This window comes from Ambystoma mexicanum, chromosome 1p (assembly GCF_040938575.1).
Source record: "Ambystoma mexicanum isolate Mex_15411 chromosome 1p, UKY_AmexF1_1, whole genome shotgun sequence".
Lineage (NCBI taxonomy): Eukaryota > Metazoa > Chordata > Amphibia > Caudata > Ambystomatidae > Ambystoma > Ambystoma mexicanum.
The window spans coordinates 625854449-625878678 of NC_090921.1; the positions used below are offsets into that span (position 1 = coordinate 625854449).

At 52.6% G+C, this 24230-nt stretch overlaps 1 protein-coding gene across 1 annotated transcript in view; it reads right to left on the reverse strand.

Annotated features, from left to right (window-relative positions):
- LOC138577272 (solute carrier family 12 member 2-like) overlaps positions 1 to 24230 on the reverse strand; it is a 953949-nt gene that overhangs the window by 193559 nt on the left and 736160 nt on the right. The window contains exon 11 of the mRNA XM_069649614.1: positions 3208 to 3315. Coding sequence (XP_069505715.1) covers positions 3208 to 3315 — 108 coding nt within the window. The remainder of the gene's footprint in view (positions 1 to 3207; positions 3316 to 24230) is intronic.

The following is a 24230-nucleotide window of genomic DNA, read 5'->3' on the forward strand; positions in this document are numbered from 1 at the left end:
CCTGGTTGCGGGGAAGAGAGTTAGTCAGAGAGAGAGAGAGAGACGGAGAGAGAGAAAAAACAAGAAATAGAGCTAGAGAGACAAAGAGAGAAATGGAAGAGAAAGGTGGATGAGAGAGAGCGACGGTAAAACATATATGGTGCCAGACAGAGAGGGAAACAGAGGTCGAGAGCCAGGAGATGAGGCAGGTGGTAAAGAGACAGAAAGAGTGGGCAGAGAGAAAAAGAGCAATTAAAAAGAGAACGAGAGAGATGGGAGGGTGGGGTCATAGAGAGAAAAAGAGGGAAGAGAAGGATATCTGTGAGGGATGATAGGCAAATAGGAGACAAGCATAACATTGTGAACTGTGCTGCTCTGAACGCATGGACACAAAGGAAAGAATATACAAACACAAACGTTCCAACCGGCTGGCAGCGATCAGTACATTTACTAAGAAAGGTAGAGGTTAGATACCTACTGTAGCGTTTTGACACACTACTCCCTGAAGGCTACAAGATCCTCTCTGAACCCGGGCCTATCAGGTCAGGAGGGGGAGTCATCTTGATCTTCCCAGTTAGGATCAGTGTTTCTACCATTCCCATTCAGCCTGGTCTGCAGTCTCTCTCTCTCTCTCTCTCTCCTGTCTCCTCTCTTACTCTGGCCACCTTCTATAGCCGCCGGGCCAGTACACCCTTTTCCTCTCTGAATGGGCTGACCTGGCATCTTCTTTCCTTTCCAGCACCTACCAACTCCTCCTGCTGGGGGATCTCAACATCCATATTGACTCGACTGACTCCTTCAGGAGCTTTCTGCAAAGTATGCGACTCGCTCAATCTCCGCATTCTATCATCTGGTCCTACGCAGACTGATGCCCACACCTTGGATGCTCTCATCTCCACCGACATCCCTCGCTCTATCCCTCGCACTATCCCACTCTCAAGGACTTATCACTCTCTTCTCGCCTCTCACTTGAAGCTTTCTTCTCCTTTAGCACTGGCACAACCTGCACTGCCTCCCACCTACAAGGTCTTCTGACCCAGGGAAAAAGTGTCAGTGGCTTTCTTTGCTTCCACCTACTCCCCTCCTCCTATTCATTTGGCAGACTCCCACCCTGACACAGCCCTCTATAACTTTCACCTTTCCATCTCCAATACTCTCGACATTCTTAATTTGGTATGATTCTTCAAAAATTATTTCTCTGTACCATCTTGTCCTATCCACTTTCTTGTAAGCGTTGCATCAGCGCTACCGAAGGAAAGTTTCCACGCTTGGGAGTAGGCAAGGACTGAAAGCTGTTTCGATCTATCCTTCTGTCTTCCAGACCAACCCTGTATTACCACAGTCACTGTGCACCAATGTTCATCTCTGTTTAAGGGATCAGACACTGCCCTTTTTGAAAACCATACACAGTTGTGTGTTGCCCTTCTTTTGTGTTAAAACACTAGCCTGTTAGGGCTTTACCCTGTACACTGCTATTATTAGTGCCCCCCCCTTGTTATGACCATCACAGATCAGGCCCTGGCGTGGCTCGCATCCTTTCTTTCTGACCGTCCCTCCCAGGTGGAGCTTGGGTCCTTTCTCTCCGCTATCACTCGCTCTACTTGTGGGGTCCCCCAGGGATGTAATCTATTCCCTTGGTTTTCCAATGTCTACATGGCCCCTTTGGCCCACAAGACCTCTGCATTCACCGCCAACTTTCAGTGTTATGCAGATGGCACGCAACTCTCTTTCACGTTGCCCTCAGCCTCCCCCTCCACTGTGCTCATTCCAGACTGTGTCCGCAATTCAGTCCTGGTGTGCTGCTAATGATCTCTGCCTTAATGCCAGCAAGGCAGGGATTGCCCTCATTGAGACCCCTGCTCCCACTTTCCCACTCTCACTCTGACTGGCCTTCCTTGGTCCTGCGCCCACACCCACTAGTAAGGCAAAAAATGTGGGGTCATCTTCAACTCCACTCTCCCCTTCTATTCTCACATCTTGGACATGTCCAAAAAGTCTCACTACCAGCTGCTCCTCCTCTGAGTTTTTCTACTTTTTCTCACCTTCCCCCAGAGGCTCACTGTCTCTGGAACCCTGGTTCTCTCTAGACAGGACTACTGCAACAGTCTCTTTCTCAATCTTGCTATTTATACTCTCCAACCTCTTCAACTTATCCAGAATAGAACCGCAAGACTTATCCTTGGCCTCAAGCCCAGGGAACGCATCTCTCTGGCACTAAAATCAATTCACTGGCTGCCCGTGGCTGCAAGGATCAGTTCAAGTCCCTCTGCATAGTCCACAAAGCTTTCTGTGACCAGATCCCTTACTATCTACAACGCTCTCTTCCCAAATACTCTCCTACTAGAGCCCTCTGCTCACCCTCCTCCAACTCTCTGCGGGTGAGCCGTTTCTCCAAAAAGATATTTGGGGGTAGATCCTCATCCTCTGCAGGTCCCTGCCTCTGGAACAACCTACCTTCCTCTCTCTGTCTTGAGCCGGACCTCCTTAGGTTCCAGAAACTTCTCAAGACCTTCTTCTTCTCTTTCTCTCTCCATCTCCCCAGCTAACCTCCTTTCCCTGCCCTTTTCCCCTCATTCTTTCTCCTCCCCAATCTGCTCAGTTAGCTGACTGGTCGCCTGGTGTACCTCCAGAGCCTCACAGGGCTCAGGCTCCCCCGCCAGTCCTGCACTTGCCCACGTGCCTCTGCACTCTGCATAGCACTTCTGCAATAGAGGGGCAACCACTCTGCACTTAACCCATGCCCTTGCTGGACTGGGTGCACTTTCCCCCCTTCCTCTCCCTCTTAATTCCTGTTCTGCTCACTTGCATGACCTGTTTGTATCAGGCCTAGCAAGTCTGTCTGTCTGTGTCCTCTCTCTGTTCTCCCCTTCTTAGCTTGGTCGTGCTTGAAAAACTCCCGGATAGGTGCATTGGATGCCCAGCCATCAAGCAATATGAATTGTCGCCAGGCAATGCAAGTGCTGTAGCTTTTTGATCTATTTGACCCCCTCCTCTCCCCTCAACTTTTTGTCACGCACTTCACTAGCAGATATCCCTCTGGCCTAGTATGCTAGTTATTGTTGTTAGATCATTCAGAATCTTCAAGGCCTAAGAATGATGGCTGAATTCCCTTGTTCCTTTCCTGCCTGGAAGAGCTTTGAAGCACTTCACTTGTGTATAAGCGCTCTACAAATAAACAATTACAATTACAATTAGCATAAACATGCGTAGGTTGTGTGCTCCTCTTACCTGGAAGACTTTCGGGGCACTGATTAGAGATGCCAGGGCAGAGGAAAGTGTTGCCGAGAAAATACCAGCTGTGATGAGCGGGCCAAATCCAGAAAACATAGCCATCACCTTGTGGAAGAGAGGGTTTGTGAAAACAAGTTATCTTTCAAGGTATACGTTTAATTACAGTGGATGCGTAATGAACCAGGCATGCCATCTCTTGCTGTCACTCATTACATATTTTCCATTCAAGTCATCCCCATTGCTCACGTGCACGATGGACAACGTGCTTCTGCAGTGACATCAACAGATGAACCCTTTTCTATGAAGGAAATAGAAGCATGAGCTTGTGCTTGCGTGTGTGTCTATTCTTTCATTCTCTAATAGGGCAAATGGTTGTCCAGTGATAACGTCATCCAGGAAATGTCCGCTAGGGGGTGACATTTCCCAAAAAATCCACCTTCAGTAAAATCAAACACTTTCCCAAAATATTCTAGGATTGGAGTTTATTATATAAAATGATACCCCTCTTTGAATATTTGGGGAAAGTATTTTAGGGGTCAGGAAAAATAAGTCGCCTACCTTGCGACCTTTTCCAGGCGACATTATCACATGGAACCTGCAAATGTATAGTTTGTCTGGAAGCTTAACCTCTCTCATACACACCTGTCCTTAGAGGCGCATTGGTGCAGACTTAATGTTGATGCTTTAATTAAAATGTTTCTAAACCATAATGGATGTTTCCAGACTTGCATACCCGCGTGCTACATAATCCTACTTCTTTAGCAGCACAAAAGTGCAGCCCATTGTGCCACAGCCGAGACTAATCCATTCCTCAAGAGTCAATCTATTGTACTAAGCAACACCTGAGGGAAGCCCAATCACCAGCAGCTGAACTCTCAGGAAGTGATTAGTGGACGAGCACTGCTGACGTAGCTGGGGCTTCTGTACCTGGCTCCCTGTGCTGGCCTGGAAGGACAGCGCTATACCTGCACGAGTCTTTGAGCTCCCAGTGCTTTGGAGCTCCCTCAGTCCCTGCATCCGCTTACGAGCCTCCTCCCTCGAGCCCTGCTACTTACTGCAGGGTTGGTAGGCTCTGAGCCTGATCCACACTGGCCGGATAAAGGTGGGCTGCACATCCTGCGGTGGGGAAGGAACAATGGTGCAGATGATGTGAGGGCAATCGGTGCCTCAGACGCCTTGATTGCTTGCTGGGGCCCTTTAGCAGGCCTTTAGTCCATTTTAGGGCCAGACCTTCTCTGTTGCCCTCTGTGACTTTGTTCCCTACCTCCTACTCCCACCTTGTATATATCTGTGCACAGCCCCCCCTCTCTTTCCCTTTCCTAAGCGTATGATAGCTTGGGTGTAGGTGAGGTTTTTGGGGTAGGTGGGGCACCAGAGGTGACTGCGAGCAGTACGTTCTTGAACCCCTTGTGCTCCCTGGATTCCCAGCTCGGCCTCTGCCCACCCACACCCCTCGCCCCCCCCTCATAGCGAATGACTGGGGTGATATCATCAGCCTCTTTGCCTACTTCTCCGGATGTGGTTCACAGCAGGATGGGACCCGAAGCTCTGCGCCTGCACCTCTTCCTAGGCCTTTGGAATTACCATCTTCCACTGCCTCCAAGTTAACATCTCCTCTGACTTTCCAAATTCGTGCCCTACCCTGGACTGGTACCTGTGCTGTTCTCCCATTGTCATCTGCTGCCGCCGCTGTGCCTTCATTCGTGGTCCTCCAAATTGTCTTCCATCGTGACGATTACATTGCAGCTGGTTCCACAACCTTGCCACACCCCCAATGCTTGGTGTCTGCCTCAGTCTCTTGCTTCCGCGCGACTGCTACTATAGGATCCCCCCTGGGCAGCCTACTCAAAGGGTAACCTTCTTATAAGGCTTCGTTTTTCATTATTTATTCGTGCTTTTGGCAGATCATGTGCTGACTTGTCATTTATTCATCTACTTTTCTCCTTTCTATTCTCTGTTTTTATGCCTTGTCCTATCACATCTAGGATAACCTATTGCACTCCTTCTGTGCTTCCTTTTACTCGCTTATGCAGTGAATCTAATTCGTCCTGTCCTTCCATTTATTCCGATGCTTTCTCTCAATTTCATTTTGGTCTCTTAAATGTTCACTTTATCTGCAATAAATCACAGTCTATTCTTGAACTTGTTCTTCTTTCTAATTTTCACTTTGTTTGCACCTCATCATGGACAGGGCGATATCCTGGTAGTGTTAGCACCGGATCACAGGTAGCGTGGTATGGTAAATCCCCATTCTCCATTGGGTCCATCGGACTCAATGGGGCTGGGTGCGCTATTACCGCCGGCTGTATTAACACTGGCAGTAATAGCACTGAAAATGCCCTAACTGCCAGTGCATTTACCTACAGCTCTGAGCTGGGGATAAATGTGGCCAAGCTCGAGATTGGGCAGACCCTTAAATGCGGTGGTAATTACATTACCACCGCATTTAAGGGCTACCGCCCAACTCTTGATGAGGCCCTTTGTCGAACTGAAACTTAGACCACCCCTGCTTTCCTTGACACTGCCTCTACTTCCTTCTCTCATGCCCCCACCCCATAGGGAGTGGGGGGCATGGGAATTCTCTTTAATTCCTGCCGGACTCTTCTACCTCCCTGCCCTGATTTCCCAAACTTTCCTTCCTTTGAATACCACAGTTCCTCTTTTTCTAATCCTTTCCCTGTCTCTCTCCTTGTTGTTCATCTTGCCCTGTCCCACCTACCGACTTTCGCGAACATCTTGATCTTCTCCTATCCCATCTTCTTCCATCCTCCACCCCTTTCTTTCTTCTTGGGGACTTTAATCACCCCACCAATAACTCATATTCCCTCTGCTGCTTTCACTCGCTGACTCTTATCACTGGCACTTTCTTCCTTCTCCTCATCAGTCTGGTTCTTGCCTAGCCGTAATCTGCCCTCCCTTTGGCTATCTTCATCTTTTCTCTCGTCATTGAATTCTTCCCTTCCTCCAATCTCGCTCTTCTCTTCCCTTTCTCCTGACTTAGCTGCTACTAATCTACCTTCCTCTGTGCTATCTGTCCTCGACTCAATGTTCCCTCTGCATTCTTTCACACTCGCAAAACTTCACAGCCTTGCCTCTATCCATGTCTTATTTCCCTTTGCCGCAGCCTGTGTAAAGCCGACCGGCTATGGAAAAACTCTCACACCCCTCTCATCTTGCTACGCTCTCCATGATGCACTCTTCTTTTGACTCTGCTTTACTTGTTGCTAAGAAATCCTTTCTCTATCTCACCCCGTCGTCTCTATCAGCTTCTACACAATATCCTCTCTCCAAAATCCCCTGATCCATCTGCCTTCTCGTCTCTCTCTCTTCCTATGATTTTGCAAACTGCTTGACAGCTACAGTAGCTAACCTTCATCAAGCTTTTACCCCTTTGCCATGCCATTTGTTCCCCTCTTCTCTCTCCTGCTCCATCACTACACTCCTTTTTGTCATTCTCTACTCTCAGACTCTGACACCGCTGCTCTCTTAACTCTGGCACATCATACTGCTTCTCCTTCTGACCCTTTCCCTTCTTCTCTTATCCCTCCCAAGTATACCCTGATCTTCTTCCGTACCTTACCTCTCTCATTAACTCTTCCCTCGTACATTATTGCTTTCCTGTGTCTTTTAAGCATGCTCTTTTTCTGCCCACCCAGAAAAAACCTTCTCTTGATTAATCTCCTCATGCTAACTTCCACCCCTTTTCTCTTTATACCTTTTCTCTCTGAAATTCTTGAACGGGATTGCCTATACCCAGGTAACTCATTATCTGCATCTTCACTCTCTTCTCCCTCCTTTACAGTATGGTTTAGGTCTGTCTCACTCCACTGAAACTGATCTCCTCCATGTTTCAAAGTCTTTTCTCACGGCCCGGCACTCCAACATTTTTTCTATTCTTTTTTTAAAAAAAACTCTTTATTGATTTTATGTTAACTTAACAATAACAAACAAACACACAATATAACCGGCATTCTGGCACTTTGCGTGGATATCACTTTACATGTTCCATCCTGGAGCGATCAGGTGACCATGCTACTTTTGACAGCTGCCATCCCTGTGGCAGTTTCAGAGTTTCTCGCTTATGCCTTCCTGTGCTTGGGGGCCTCGCGGGTACCTTTTCTTCCTTTCTCTATTGTTCCTCTTCTCTTCTGGGATCTTCCACGTCACTCTCCTCTCTTTGTCCAAATAGGTCCTGCATCAGGGAGTTCCAAGCTGCTATTTTTTGCCCTGTTTCCCCTTCCCCCTTCTGCACCGCCCTTAACCACACCGCAGTTTCCGCCAGCGCCCACTTCCGGAGATCATGAAGCTATTGTTGGGCCTTCCCTGGAGTTCCACGCCATCGCTAACCGCCGTTTGGCCAATATGCATATTAAGTCCTTCATTTTTGCAAGGTGCAACCTATGTCTGCCTCCTCTTGGGAAGAGGCCCAGCAGGTACAGCTCGGGGTTCTCTGCCTGTAATTGGAGTCCACTCCCTGCCACTTTGTCTCTGATTTTGTCCCAACAGGCCTGTATCACTGGGCAGGTCCAGAACATATGTACCATGTCTGCTTCCTCATCAGAGCAGCGGGGGCACTTACGGACTTCTCCCAGCTTCATCATAGTCATCCTCTTGGACGTGAGGTATGCCCTATGCATGGTATATAATTGTGTTTGTCTGAACCTTGCGTTCCTAGATACTTTTTTTGGGTATCTCAGCACCCTGGTCCATGCCTGGTCACTAAGGGGCCGCTGAAGTTCCTCTTCCCAACATTCTCTTATGGGTAGCACTTGCAAATTATTGGATCTCAGCAATTTTTCATATAGCCTGGAGGTTGTATGTCTCACTTCTAATACATCATATCATACATATAATCCTCCTCCCATGTCACCTTGCTCTGGCCATTCCGGCCATCTTTTCTTGATTGTCCATGTCATGCTGTTATATAGAATGAATTGCCTTCATGTATATCCTAATCTTCCACCATGTCTTGGAACCCCGCCCATTGTTCCTCCTTCCTCAGATCTTCTATTTGCACTACGCCTTTGGCTTCGCATTGGGATCTGTATATTGCAAGTGTAATTGTGTCTGTACCGACAAATCCTGCCAGTGGGATCTGTGCTGAACAGGGATCTTTTGTCCCCTAGATTCTCCATGCCCTTCTCCACAGATCTATTGAAAGCTTGAGCATGTTTGATAGGGTCCTGAGCAATGATTTGTCAACCCATGGTAGTTCTCATACGTAATATAGTTTCAGCGCTGGCTGGAAGAGTATTGTGTCTATTGTTTCTTCTTCCCCTAGCCATTTGACTACAAATGGCAGTTGCCCCGCCAGGTAATACTTCTCAAAGTCCTGCAGTCTGATGTCTCCTTCATACTCTCTCTGCACCTCCCCACTCCCCACAGGAACGTTTGTGCTATTGTGTTCAATTTCGTAAAGAAGGCCCTGGGTATGGCGTACAGGATGTTTGTGAAATAGTATAGCAAATGTGGGAGTACCACCATCTTCAGGAGGGCCGCCCTTCCCATCATCCCCAGTGGAAGTGTCTCCCAAAAGTCCATGGCCTTTTGTGTTTTATCTAGGGCAGCCTGTGTGTTGCATTTGTGTGAATATGCGGTGTTGTGATGTATCTCTATTCCCAAATATCGGAAGGAGCGCAGTGCCCATGTTAGACCCATATTCAAAAGTTTGTCCCGGGGGACCTGCTTTAAGTCTGATAAGGGGAATAGCACAGACTTCTCCTTGTTGATGGCTGTCCCCGAGCATCTGGTGTATGCATCAATCGCTTCTAGGAGGCAGGGCAGGTTAATGCGCAGGTTCTCTACGAAGAGGAGCATGTCATCTGCGTACAGTGAGATTTGGTGCACCACTCCTTCTATATCTATCCCTGTGTCCCCATACTCCAATCTGAGAAAGAGCACTAGCGGTTCCATGGCCAGTATATATAACAATGGTGACAGTGGGCATCCCTGCTTGGTTCCTGTGTATATTTTCAAGGCTTTCGAGATATGTTGTTCCGTTTTCACTCTGACTCTAGGGTCTTTATACAGCAACCTAATCCACCTAAGGAACCTCTCTCCTATACCAAAGTGGGCGAGGACACTCATCACCCACCCCCAGTTCACAGAGTCGAAAGATTTAACTGCATCTGGTGACACTACTGCACGTTCGCCATGTCTGTGATTTGTTCCATCTATCACGTGGTGTTGTCTGCAGAGATTCCATGATGTGTTCCGCCATGGGACATAACCCGTCTGGTCTGGGTGGATCAGTGTGGGTATTACTAGTTTCAGGCGGTTAGCTAGGACCGCTGTGAGTATTTTGGTATCTTGATTAATGAGGGAAATCGGCCTATAGGAGGTGCACTTCGTCGGCGACTTCCCCGGATTGAGGATCGGTACAATTATTGATTCCGACCTGCTATCTGGCAGTAATTTTTTCTCATGGGCCTCTTGGTATGTTCCTAGCAATTGTAGGGCAATAGTGCCCTTATATGTCTTATAAAAATCACCCGGGAGCCCATCCGGGCCCGGGGACTTGCCCGAGGGGAGCGCAGAGATTACTGTCTCTTTTTCTTCCACTCTGAGAGGGACATGCAATAGTTGGACCTGTTCTGCTGTTAGTTGTGGTAGTCTTATCTCTGCTAGGGCATCTACAATATCCTCCGGCTCAACCTCTGGATTAGGAGCGTAGAGCCGCTCGTAAAAGCAGGCAAATAGGTTATTAATATCTTTCTGGTTCCTAATCTCTTTTTTGGTTTCCTGTTTGGTGAGCCAGGCCAGGAGCCTACCAGGTTTATCCCCTTCTGCATGCAACCGCTGTAAATATTTCCCATAGTTCAGCTGTTTCTCCCAGAGTTCTATGCATCTCGTTCTCAACTCCATCAGTTCTCTAGGTGCCTCGCCCGCCCTCCCCGCTCGGAGTTCCTCTGATTCTATCTCCCTTTCCAGTTTGCCAAGCTCCTCTATAGGTGCTCCTTTCAGTCCCCCTGTTTTTCCAATTGCCGCCCTCTTATCACTACCTTGAATGCGTCCCAGAGCATGGCATTACTTTCTACGCTTCCCTCTTTATGCTCAAAATATTCTTCTATCACCTCATGTAAGTATTCCTCAAGCTCGCCCTCCCCCAGAACCTCCGCCCGGAGTTGCCACGTTGGTATCAGGGTTCTTCTATGGGTGTGTGCCCATGTTGCTATTAGCCGGGCGTGGTCTGAGTATGTGCATGCTTTTATATTAATCCCCATGAAAACCTTTAAAGACTTACAGGCCGATTCATGGAATAAATGTGCGCCGAAAATTCCGGCGCAGAGGGGCCAATACGTGCGCTGCGCCGAAAATTAGCGAAAAGCGCAGGGAAACCAGCGCACGTCGATTCATGGAAGCCTGTGCGCAAGAAAAGCAGAGGACGTGCGCTGAAAAAGCGCGCGGCGCAGGCCGGCGCACAGGTCAACCAACGTCGTGCGCCACGGCCACTGCGCTATCACTCCGAGCGCACCGCACAGCTCTAAAGTAGGCGGAACACAGGGCGGGACACTCGGAATGGGGAATAAAATGGGGCACAACACTCGGAATGGGGAAGAATGTGGGCGGCACGGGGAAAGTATAGGAGGCAAGTGCGCGGAACGCCCACACGCTCGCATACAACACGTATTCATGGAATAGAATAGGGCAAAAAAGCGCACGCTCAAAGCAGCGCACAGGCACAAACAGGCACAAACACGACCGCCACAAGAAAGCAGGCGGTAGCGTCTCTGCGCCTGCAAGAAATGTGCGCTAAAAGGTGCGCCAACAAATAGCACCTATATACAGACATGATCAATGTCCAATACTGTGGCCCTCCAGGACAAATGACGTACAAAGGGGTACCCACAAACACAGACACGCGCTGAGAGAAAAAATAAACGTGTGCGTGCATACCGGGGTGCGCGGGAAGTTGCACACGCGATATGGCCGGGTACGTGGATTGCAGGGGTGCGCGGGAAGTTCCACACGCGAAAAGCTAGGCTACGGGAATTGCAGGGGTGCGCGGCAAGTCCCACACGCGAATAGCCTGGGCGCGTGTATTTCAGGGGTGCGCGGGAAGTCCCACACGCGATATGGCCGGGTACGTTGATTTCAGGGGTGCGCGGGAAGTCCCACACGCGATATGGCCGGGTACGTGGATTTCAGGGGTGCGCGGGAAGTTCCACACGCGATATGGCCGTGTACGTGGATTTCAGGGGTGCGCGGGAAGTTCCACACGCGATATGGCCGGGTACGTGGATTTCAGGGGTGCGCGGGAAGTTCCACACGCGATATGGCCGTGTACGTGGATTTCAGGGGTGCGCGGGAAGTTCCACACGCGATATGGCCGGGTACGTGGATTGCAGGGGTGCACGGGAAGTTCCACACGCGATTAGTCAGGGTACGTGGATTTCAGGGGTGCGCGGGAAGTACCACACGCGATATGGCCGTGTACGTGGATTTCAGGGGTGCGCGGGAAGTTCCACACGCGATATGGCCGGGTACGTGGATTTCAGGGGTGCGCGGGAAGTTCCACACGCGATATGGCCGGGTACGTGGATTGCAGGGGTGCGCAGGAAGTTCCACACGCGATTAGTCAGGGTACGTGGATTTCAGGGGTGCGCGGGAAGTTCCACACGCGATATCGCCGGGTACGTGGATTTCAGGGGTGCGCGGGAAGTTCCACACGCGATATGGCCGGGTACGTGGATTTCAGGGGTGCGCGGGAAGTTCCACACGCGATATGGCCGTGTACGTGGATTTCAGGGGTGCGCGGGAAGTTCCACACGCGATATGGCTGTGTGCTCCCAGGCATTACCTGTACACCCTCCACGGCCCCTGCAGGCAGCACACACCACAGGGAACTACCCTGCACACCTGCTCATGTCTCCCACCACCCCCACCCCCCATCCACCAGGGACACCCTCCACCAGGCCCCCACCCATGTCTCCCACCACCCCCACCCCCCATCCACCAGGGACACCCTCCACCAGGCCCCCACCCATGTCTCCCACCACCCCCAGCACTGTGGGGAACCTGCCAGCAGGCCCCCACCCATGTCCAACCCATGTCTCCCACCACCCCCACCCCCCATCCACCAGGGACACCCTCCACCAGGCCCCCACCCATGTCTCCCACCACCCCCAGCACTGTGGGGAACCTGCCAGCAGGCCCCCACCCATGTCCAACCCATGTCTCCCACCACCCCCACCCCCAGCACTGTGGGGAACCTGCCAGCAGGCCCCCACCCATGTCCAACCCATGTCTCCCACCACCCCCACCCCCAGCACTGTGGGGAACCTGCCAGCAGGCCCCCACCCATGTCCAACCCATGTCTCCCACCACCCCCACCCCCAGCACTGTGGGGAACCTGCCAGCAGGCCCCCACCCATGTCCAACCCATGTCTCCCACCACCCCCACCCCCCATCCACCAGGGACACCCTCCACCAGGCCCCCACCCATGTCTCCCACCACCCCCAGCACTGTGGGGAACCTGCCAGCAGGCCCCCACCCATGTCCAACCCATGTCTCCCACCACCCCCACCCCCCATCCACCAGGGACACCCTCCACCAGGCCCCCACCCATGACTCCCACCACCCCCAGCACTGTGGGGAACCTGCCAGCAGGCCCCCACCCATGTCCCCCTGGCCCCAGGTCCTGACGATACACAATCATGGCAGTAATGGCCAGCATACCCAGCACAAACACCCAGGCAAGGATTGCATGCACCCACATAGTGAATGCAATCACATGACACAACCCCAAAGGCAGGTATGCAAAAGAACACATGTCTGTCACACACACATACACAATGGGTGCAAGTGAATGTCAAAACCCATATCATGACATGTAAGAAACCAAAGAGAAAATAACACAAGTGTAAGATAATATAAAAATGTATTAAAAACACAAATCAAGTAAACCAATAAAACATACAACTATGTGGCAAAGTAAATAAAAGGTCCATGTCCGAGAACAAAAATGATAAACCAAAAAACAAAGGATTAAAAAATCAATATAATTTGTCCAAAGCAAAACCATGTAGTAGGAAATCCAAGAAAAACCATTACGTCATGGTGTAAACAATAAAAAAATTAAAAAATGTATCTCCCAAAATATAACAATATATACAGGAATGTTCCAGGGTCCATGAGCCCAACAGCACAAATGAAACCTAATACTAACTAATAAAATAAATATGTACAAAAAAGTGGCCATTGTCCGAGCGGTCCAAAATAATAAAAATAAATAAAGGAAACCTAGCACTAACTAACTAAAAAACTATATACAAAGGCAGCGGGCTAGTCCTGCGGCTCACTTGGTGATGCTGGCCAGGGCATCCTCGAACTCCATGTCAATGTCCTGGAGGCGGGACTCTGTCCTGGCCCCGAGGTCTCGCAGGGACAACCCCATGTGCTCACCAAAATCCCTGCGAGCCTCCTCGAGGCACTCAGCCCGCCTCAATGCCCGATGCATGGAGATCTCCGCCCTGGCCATGGCGAGCCGCTCCTCTTCCGCCCGCTGCCGCTCCGCACCTATCCGCTGGCCAAACTCCTCCCACACGGAACACACCGCCATGCCAGGGTTGCCCTGCCCTCCGGCCGATGCCTGCCCCTCTGATCTTGATGGCCCTGAGCGATGATGCCTCCCACGTCGAGCCCGCTGCTGCCTCCGACGCCACTGCCTCTGCCAGCACGACGGCATCCAGGCTGATGGTAACCACCGACGCCGTCGTGCACGTGCCCTGCCCGATGATGCCGGCACATCTTCCATCTGCTGGGGTCCACTTGCTGTGTCGTCCACCCCTGCTGGACCTCCGACTCCCAACTGTGGCAGGGATGGGATCCCCACCGAGCTGGCTGCATTGGTCGGGGCAGGTCCACAGGGGGCCATGGTGGCATCTGGGCCGGAAGACGGCAAGGAGAACGACCGTTGGATAGCCTGCACAGAGGAGGAGAGGGCCGTCAGATTGGCCAACACATGCAGGAACCCCCCAAACATGGCCGATCCCAATTGGGCCACGTCGGCACGGTGCACTTCGTGATGACGTGCGTGCTCCTCCCGGGAAGCACGCACGTCATCACGAATCACAGCCGTGCGCATCGCGACCCCAATCAGGACCTGCTCCACGCGGCCAGGGGTTCCCACGGCCGCAGGTGGAGGGGAGTCAGTTGACATGGACACCCCCACTACCTGCGGACGGGCCTGGGACGGGGCATCCCTGCTGGTGCATGGTGGTGCACTCACAGGGTCAGGGACAGCGACATGCACAGGCACCTCCACGGTGACCTGTGCTGCCTCCTGCCCCTGGCCCTGGACTGCACCACTTGCACCAGCAGGGATGCTCCCACCAGGCCCCATGTGTGCACCAGTGTCGGCCTCCTCCTCCTCTGTGCAAACCACCAACCTGGATGGCTCCTCACCGTCTCCCGCCGTAGCAGGCCCCTGTGGGGGCTCACCCACCCCTTCCGCTGCAGCCGTGGGGGCATCCCCGCCGCCTTGCTCCACAGCGCCGTCTCCGCCCTCTTCTTCACTAGCCGCTGCGTAGAGGGAGACAAAGGACACAAGCATCAGGCTACTGTAAAATGGTCCCCTAGACAGGAAGCAATAGCAGATGAGCACCCCTGTCAAAGTACACTTCCATCATGTCCCTCCACAACACATGGGTCAGTCCAGGCAAAACACACACAGTAACAGGCATGGTGCATGCCATGCACATTTCCATGCATGTCCAATTGACTCTTGAAACATTCAATGATATGTGACTCACATGCATCATGGCTCATGCATATCACATGCACACACTTCACCTCAGTCACATCCATCTGGCCCCAAACACAACGAACACAGGCGAAACAAGGGTTAGTTGGGTGCGTCACAGAATCTGTGCATTGTCACACACATGTGTCATGCATCCATGGCATGCACAAGTCACAGACACGCAGGTCAGGCACACAGACATGGCTACCATATATGTACCTGGCATCAGCACCCATCCTTCACCCCCATCCATGTCCAGGTACAGAGACTGGCATGCTCTCATGTCCTAAATCTGCATAGGGCTCCCCATGCCACATTTCAACACATGCAACAACCATGTGGGTCACACATCACTGGTCGCACATGCATTACCATGATGTCCCTGCACACATACATGCATACATGGCCCATGGCACACATACAGGCAAGTATCATAGAACCAGCACACCGCAACATGCCCTGTCTCACACAGTAATGCTTGCACACTTACCGCTCAACTCCAGACGGGCCTCCCTCTCAAGGACCTGGGCGTGGAGCGCTGGGCGTACGCGTTCCAGGACCCTCTTCTGGATGGAACTCATGCGGCCCCGGCCCCCCTCCACGAGGCGCCGGGCCTTCACAAGGGTCCTGGACCTCAAGTCCTCCCAGCGCTTCTTGATCTTCTGGACGTTGCGGGTTGCCACCCCCTCCGCGTTGATGGCAACCACACAGTCGGCCCAGATCCTCTCCCGTCCTTCCTTGCTGGCGCGGGACGATCCAAAGAGGGCATCATACTGCCCCAGGACATGCTCCACCAGGACACCAACTTCGGTGGCAGTGAAGCTGGTGCCCCTCTGCCCCTCTGGCCTGGGGTTGCCACTGGTGCCAGATGTCGAAGTGCCCGACATGGCAACCCCAGAGGCAGGTGTGGGTGGGCAACTGGGTCCTGGGGCTGGGCTGTGGAGCGATGTAATCCCAGTTGGGAGTCTTCAGTTCCAGCAGGGGTGGACACAGCAACTGGACCCCTGCAGATGGCTGATGTGCAGGCACCAAATGGCAGGGCACGGTGGCAGCAGGCAGGCAGGCAGGCAGGCAGCAGCAGATAGCACGTGGGAGGCTGCTCAGGGCACTGGGGGGGCAGTAACTCGGCCTTCTGGGCAGGAGCGTGGTGTTCCGTGTGTTTTCGGGTGGCCAGCTTGATACGGAGTGATTTGGCACGTGAAATTCCTGCACGTCAGCGTGAAATCCGAGGAAAGGGCCTTAGCGCGTAAGTGCATCAGCACGCATACGCGATTCTATTGGACCAGAGTCCCTCACCGCGTAAGCGCGTCTGACGTGATCCGCACGGGCGTTCCCCACTCAGCACGTGATGACGGAGCACACGTGGAAATACTGCACGTCAGAGTGTCATCGCGTGTAATTGGCCAAAAGTGCGCGTACACGCGATTGGCCAATGTACGTGTATTACATCGCGTGTAATTGGCCAAAAGTGCGCGTACACGCGATTGGCCAATGTACGTGTATTACATCGCGTGTAATTGGCCAAAAGTGCGCGTACACGCGATTGGCCAATGTACGTGTATTACATCGCGTGTAATTGGCCAAAAGTGCGCGTACACGCGATTGGCCAATGTACGTGTATTACAGGGGTGCGCGGGCACTTACACACGCAAGTACGTCAGCGCACCTGTATGCCTGCTGCGTGGGAATTTCCACACGCTATTGGAGTGGGAACTAGATTCCAGGGGTGCGAGGGTCACACGCTCGCCTAGAACACGCGCAAGGCATTAATTTGCGCACTTATCAATAAACAAGCCAGATGCCAGGATGAACATACCGTTCCTAGCAGCAGTGGGCTACCAAAGGAGGAGGAGGAGGAGAGTCAGGGCCAGAATATTCACACCCAGAACCAGCCTATTCGGGATGCCTGATGACCAGGTGTATGGGAGGTACAGGTTTCCAGCACACATCATACTGGACCTGGTCAGTGAGTGGGAGGATGACCTCACATCACCCACCCTGTGCTCCCAAGCACTCAGCCCCCTGCAGAAGGTCCTGAATGTACTGCACTTCTTGGCCACTGGATCCTTTCAGCGGACAAGTGCCATAGTGGGTGGTGTGTCACAGGCCACGCAGTCACGCTGCCTACACCAGGTCTTGAACATCATCACTGCACGGCCATCAGTCCGCAGGCACATATATCTCCCCAGGACTCATGCAGAAAGGCGGACGTGCATCCAGGAATTCTATGGTGTGGCTCAATTCCCCAAAGTGCTTGGTGCAATTGACTGCACACATGTGGCTCTACGTCCACCCAGGGCAACAGAGCACATCTATAGAAACCGCAAGCACTGGCATTCCATCAACGTGCAAGTTGTATGCAATGCCAAGGGAATAATCACATCAGTATATGCCAACTATCCCGGGTCCACCCACGACAGCTTCATCTACAGAATGTCTACACTATGCCGGGACCTGGAGGCTGGCCAGCATGGAGATACATGGCTGCTTGGTGAGCATGAATGCCACTGCACATGCATGCATGTCAGATACTGGGTCATGACACAACACCACTAATGATACCCATCACCACCTCCGCAGGGGACAGTGCCTACCCTATCAGCCCCCACATGATGACCCCAATCCGGAACCCCACCACGCCACCCGAGGTAAGGTACAACACAGCCCACATTGCAACACGGGGCATAGCGGAGCGCACATTCGGAGTGCTGAAGTCACGCTTTCGCTCCCTTGACCGTTCTGGCGGGCAGCTGTTATATGCTCCCCGAATAGTGTGCAGGATCATAGTGGCAGCATGTGTCCTGCACAACGTTGCAACACGCCGGGGCCTGCCCGTGGACATGGTGGTGCCCCCACATCCACAACCACATGCACGCCCGCTGCGCATGGGAGGGGAAAGGGCACGGGGGGTGGCAGCCCGTACGCAACTGGTGGCCAACTTCTTCACCTAGGAATCACAGTGCTGGCTAGTGCACACTGCTCTGGCACATACCATCTGACAATCAATGATGACACTACCTGACAATGTCACAAAATTACTCGACAATAAACTGTCAGATACACATCAGCCTGAGATTGTTAACATGGAAGTGTCACTATGTGTGCACCCCTACCTACACATACACCAGCAATGCATCACAACGAGAAGACACAACTCCATCAATCAAATATGCATTGCCACAGGCGATTCACTACATGACAACATTGCCATGTCACCCATTCCCTTCACAGTCCCGCCACTGAGGACACCATGTCATGGTATGTGAGAGCAAACAAACTGGCCATCACAACATGACACCGGTGTCACAAATAGCAGTGCCCCAAATGGAACATAGCCGCACTTGAACAGCTAACCGCGCTGGAGCCACTACTACACACCTGTGTAAGAGTAATTTCAATCAAATTACACACCAACCCACCCTGAAGCCCACCCAAACAAGACACAATGCATGTAATCAATGGTAGTCTCATTACCTGATTCTGCTGGTATGTCCTCACCGTCCAGATGTACAGTGATGGCGCCACGCAAAAGTGTCAGTGCACATCTACCGACATGTAGTCTGACTCCAGAGAGTATGCCCGTGTGAAGAACTGTGTGAAATACCTGCAAAACATGAGCAACATATGTAAGTAGAGGCACATATCAAGCCATCATGCATAGTTAGGTGCAACAACAATGTACACTATGAATGTCTACACAGTATTGACTATGGACTGGCCAACAGCTCATGGGAGTCCAATGTCACCGTGTAATTTGCTGTCACTTGGGCACACCCTTTGCAAGCCCATGGAAACGGAAGCAGGAGGGGTGTGGATGTCTGCTACCCAAGCATCTAAACCAAACTCAGGACAAGCCTGCATGTGCCCAGCCACAATACAGTGTATGCCCAGGTACCCACACAAGGCAACACTCTTGGAAAAGAAAAAAGAAAATTGAGAAAAAATGGCCATGAAAGGGCCGGCGGGGGGGGGGGGGCACCTATGAGGTCCGAGGACAGGATGCACGCCACAATCCACCTGTGTGGATCATGGGAAACTAAAACACCCCATAGGCTCGTGGCCCACACGGCTACTCTGTTGTGGGAGATGAGTCGCTATCGCTCTGGCCAGACCCTGCAGCTGACTCAGGAGGTGGGGGAGCTGCCTCAGAAGATGGTGTGACAATGGGAGGCAGCCCACGCAAAGCACGAGTTTGCTCCTCCATGGCTGCAAGCAGGCGGGTCTGGTAGTTCTGGTTCTGGGTTATAATCATGCGGAGGTCCCCATGCAGTAACTCCCGGGATGACCTGACCTCCGCACGAGTTGCCTGCATCTCGGCCGAGAGCGTCCGTGTCAGACGCTCCAGCTGCTCCTCTGTCCTTCTATGGGATGAAGCCTCAAGCTCTAACAGGTCGACCTGAGGTGACGGAATTCTTCCCTCAGGCCTTCCCTGTGGCGCTGGGACTCCATGGAAAGTGATTCCCGCAGAGTCGCCAGTGCCGCCCGCCTGTCCTTGTTGGACGCCAACATATCCTCCCTGTGTGCCTGGCTGATGGACTCTGTAGCCTGCTCCAGTCGCTCCATCAGCCTTTCTGGGGGGACAATGGAAGTGGCCACCCTATCCATGGCCTGTGCAATCATCTCGGATGATGCTGCCTGTTGGTTGGCCATACCGTAGATGGATTGCTCCCAAGCGGTATTGCCAGGTGGCATACGGCCACCACGTTGACGGGCACCACACCTGCCTGGGGCAAGGCGGACTGCGCCTTGCTGTGCCGGCAAGGCCTCAGGCTGCAGGACTGCATTCCCTCTCTGATCTGCAGCCCCAGGAACAGGATCAGAGATTGTGTGGTGTGGCCCTGCATCCGTAACCACCGGAGGCTGAGCTGCCGACACTGACATCCCCATTGAGGGCAATGGCCCGGCTGCAGGTGGGTCGGACAGAGGAGATTCTCTCCCATGAACACTCACCTGCGACTGCACATAGGTGTCATCCTCCGAGTCTACACCTGAATACTGCTCGGGGGAGGAACCCCCAGAGACACCCCTCGACAGCACGACCTGCAGCACTTGTGGGTTTTCACCCACAAACACACCACGTCCCTCACTTGTGGAAGGTCGGCCCGGGTTGCCCTCCTGGGACGGCTCAACCACCACATCCCCAGCATCAACAAGTGCTTCGTCCCCTGCAAAGACATGAAAGAGAAAAATGGAAACAGGCATTAGCACCATGGCATGCAACAAGGGCTGATGAACAACAGAGGCAGTAGTTCTACGACACATGTCCCACATGACTGGGAGACCTCCTATGCATTCACCATCACTGGGTCTGTAGGGGAGGCTCAGGGCATACAATGTACAGATTGGAGAGCAACGCCTGCTCACCATGCTGCCTAGCACTGCCATCACACATTGGCCGGTGATTGCCATGTCAAAGGCACATGCCATCACACACATGGCATGTGACATAGCCACCAAGTGAAGAGGGAGAGGAGGGCAACTTTTTTGGATTTCTACCACTCTGGTCCTGACATTGCATCATCACATCAATAAGTTGACATGTTGTACATGGATCTGCTAGTCCAAATTGGCCACGATGCACAGTGCCTTGTCTACATCAACAAAATGCAGTAAACAATGAGATTCCACCTCCCCATCACCTGTGAAGGAATCATATGGCATTCGTGAGGCACCGGTCCAGAAATGTATGAAGGTACAGCGGAGCACTGAGGGGTGGTGGGGCAGTAGGGGATGCCAGTCAACAATCCTACTGGTGCTGGTGTCATTCATGTCACGCAAGTGCAGGGGTGGGTGGCACAATGATGTGCAAGGGGAAGTGGCGGCTGGAAGTGCTGTACAAGGTAAGTAGGACTTAACGTCAAGGGCAGATGGTGTTAGGCGCAGACAAGTGCTGGGGGGGGGTGGCCTATAGGGGTACAGAGACAATCATGCAGTGCTGTGGGCTCGGAGGGGACAGGGGAGGTACACACTGCATCTGGCTCGGCAAGGTCCTTGCAGATTTCTATCTGTCCTGCAGAGTTGTCACATGCCGCAGATATGTGCCCTTGGATTGGGGATCTCATCTTGGTGAAAAGGGTGAGGCGCTATTGCCTTTGGAGCATGTGGCAGGCCAGTTTGCCAGAGGATGTGCATGATGCAGGACATTCCCTCTCTGCCACCCGGCACCTGTGGTCTGGGTTCACATGATCCGAGTCATGCCAGGACTCTGCATTGGCATGGGGCTTCAGACAGGTGGTCATGACCGTGGCAAAGACATCCAGTGTACCTGACATAGAGTGGAGCATGGAGTGGGCCCTGTCAGGATGGGAGTGAGCCTAAGGGGGAGCTGGATGGGGGGGAGATTTTGGCAGCATGAGCCTCGACTGACACACACTTCATGGGTTGGAATACCAAGAAGGTGTGTGACAGTGGTGAGGGTGGCTTTGCCTGTGGTGTGGTGAGGGTGAGCTGGGAGGAGAGGAGAATGTGATCACTCCAGGAGAGAGGAGTGCAGAGATGGACGGAGAGGGGAAAGTCAGATGAGATCAGAGCATCAAGAGTGTGCCCTGCAGAATGAGTAGGGACAGACGGGAGTCTAGAGGGTGAGAGGGAGTTGCTGAGGTCACAGAAAGGTCACGTGGGGGGGTCAACAAGCATGCAGGTGGATGCATACAGCAACAAGGAAGAGGATTTCTGTGTCTGGGGACATGAGTGAGGAGGAGAGGTGAGGACACTCAGAAAGGAAGTAGTACATTTGACCAGTTTTCCCAGACACAGTACGCACAGTTTGTGAATGTCAAGGTGTGGTAGAGAGAGACGTCACACAAGCCATTCCAGAGTGGAGTAGGTCTAAGTAGGAGTGACAGTGGCAGGAATACCCTCAGGGAAGCCAAGGGCACACCCCCCCTGCACAGTAGTGGCGGGCAAAGGAGAGGGTCTCCTGAACATCAGGTAGGAGTGTGTGAAGGATGCAGACAGAGCTGGCCGTCAGACATGTTTCCATGAGACCAAGGATGTCAAGGTACATAACCTCATGTAAGTGACAGATATCGGAGGAATGCCTGATGCAGCCGCAGTGAAAGGAGTGTAATTGTGGAGGAGGTTGACAGCCTTGGAGGACTTACGGGGAGTGCTAGAGATCAGAGGTGCAGCATGTGTAGGAGTTGGAGTGGGAGGCGGAGAAGGATCATGGGAGGGTGCAGGGAGGCAGTGCAGAATTGATGAGGAGAGAGGAGGGGGGACAGCAGGAGAGGTAAGGAAGTTGATGAGATGTGGCTAGCATTTCTCAAGGAGAATGAGGTTGGCCTAAGGGCCTTGGACTGAGATGCTCCCATTACCATGCACATCAATTGTGGCCTCTGAGGATTGGAAGGAGGCCAGGAGTACACCCCAACGGGTCCCACCATTGATGGTGGAAGAGGAGCAAGGAGAGAGGACAGGGACCATGTGAAGGGTCTATGGGACAGGCAAAGGCATGTATGGGCAGATGTCAGTGAGAGTTGGCTTTGAGTAGGCTCAGATGCACTTGTCAGCAATAGGGTGGGTCGCATTGGAGGGCAGGGTGCCCTCATTTGACTGTTAGCAAGCAGGTGTCGTGAGTAGGGTACGATGGTCTGAACTGTAGAAGTCAGGGAAGATAGACCATGAAGAGCAGCATGGAGTGTGAGGGAATGGGGCTCGAAACCAGACGGTACCAAAGCACACAGGTAGGAGGTGGATGTCAAGGCAACATCCACAGTATGACAGCATGTTGGTTGGCATTTATATACAGAGGACGCATTAGCATGTGGTATCATTGCATGTCAGGCATGTGAAGATGAAACTTGATTGGCTGGGGGAAAGTATAGGAATGGTATGTAAGACATCAGATGAATAGACAGGGGAGTATGAGCAACAATGTAGTGACAAAATGACAATTCAAGGGCAACTTCCATGGTGTAGGGCCATATGTGCACTGTTGCCAGTTGGGATAGTGCTGTGGGCAGATGGTGTTGCACTGAACATACTGGATGAGGCACATGGGTGCCACTATCTACTCTGCCACACACCCCCTTGACAGGCACCCAACATGAATGCTTCACACACACACCATGCACATGGATAATACACACATGCATGTGCACTCACCGGATGATGCCTCGTAATCAGGGAGATCTCCCACACCTTGGAGTTGTCCCTCGGTGACGTAGGATCCAGCTACGGACTCGTGTGGTGTGAGTTCTATTTCCTGTGCTGGGGACCCACCTCCAGTCACCAAGGTTGCGGCATGACTTGAGGCCAGCTTATCCTTTGCCCTGCGCTTAAGGTCATTCCAGCGCTTCTGGCAATCACTAGCTGTGCGCCTCACTACTCCAAGGGCACTTATTCTGTCAGCAATGGTCTGCCAGTGTGCCTGGCGTCTGGCATGTGTGGTCTTGGACCCTGCAACGATGACCATTTCCCTATCATGATCTGACACATACTGAACAAGTGCATTCAGTTCGGCGTCTGTGAAGCTTGGCTTCCTTGATGGGCCGGACTGTGCAGCCGTGCCTGGGGAATCAGCCTGTGCCGGACGTGCACTCTTCCTCTTGCGCTTGGAAGGGGGTGGGGATCCAGAGTGTCCTACGCCGCTGTGGACACTAGGGGCAGGAGCCGTGGTGGACTCAGTACTGGGTGTGGGATTGCACACTCAGCATGGGAGTAGGTGCAGGCATTGGGGGTAGTGGGATGGGGTCAGGCCTGATCTGAGGTGCATGAACTAGGACCGACACAGTCTTGGCAGGGTGTATGAGAGGTGGGGTGGATGGAGCCACACCCTGGATACGGGGGCCAGCAGATGACCTATCTGGCATAGATGCGCGTGCCCTGATGACACCAATGTGCACCGGTGCACGTGCAGTGGACCTGCTGACCTGGATGTCAGCGATGGGATCACCCTCGGACAGGTCTGCTGCCACAATGGGCTGGTCCAACAAGGGCTGATCAGGGTTGGTATCAGCCACATGACCCTCAACTGGGGGGGGGGGGGCATGGGTGTCCCTGACTGGTCCTCCAGACTGGGGGGGACAGGGGCACCCTGCAAGTCACAACCACGTCCCCTAGTGGATCCTCCACGGCCACCACGTGTGGCTCGGCCACCTTTGCCACCCTTACGGCTTGCACGCCTCCCAACCATGGCACTGATGTTATTGTGCGTATGGGAGTCGGTGTGCACAATTGTCCTGGGCAATTGGGTGTCAAAGGGGTTGGGTACCAGATGGTATTCGTACCCTAGTGCAGTGGCAAGGCTATATGACACCCCTGGGGAAAGATGAC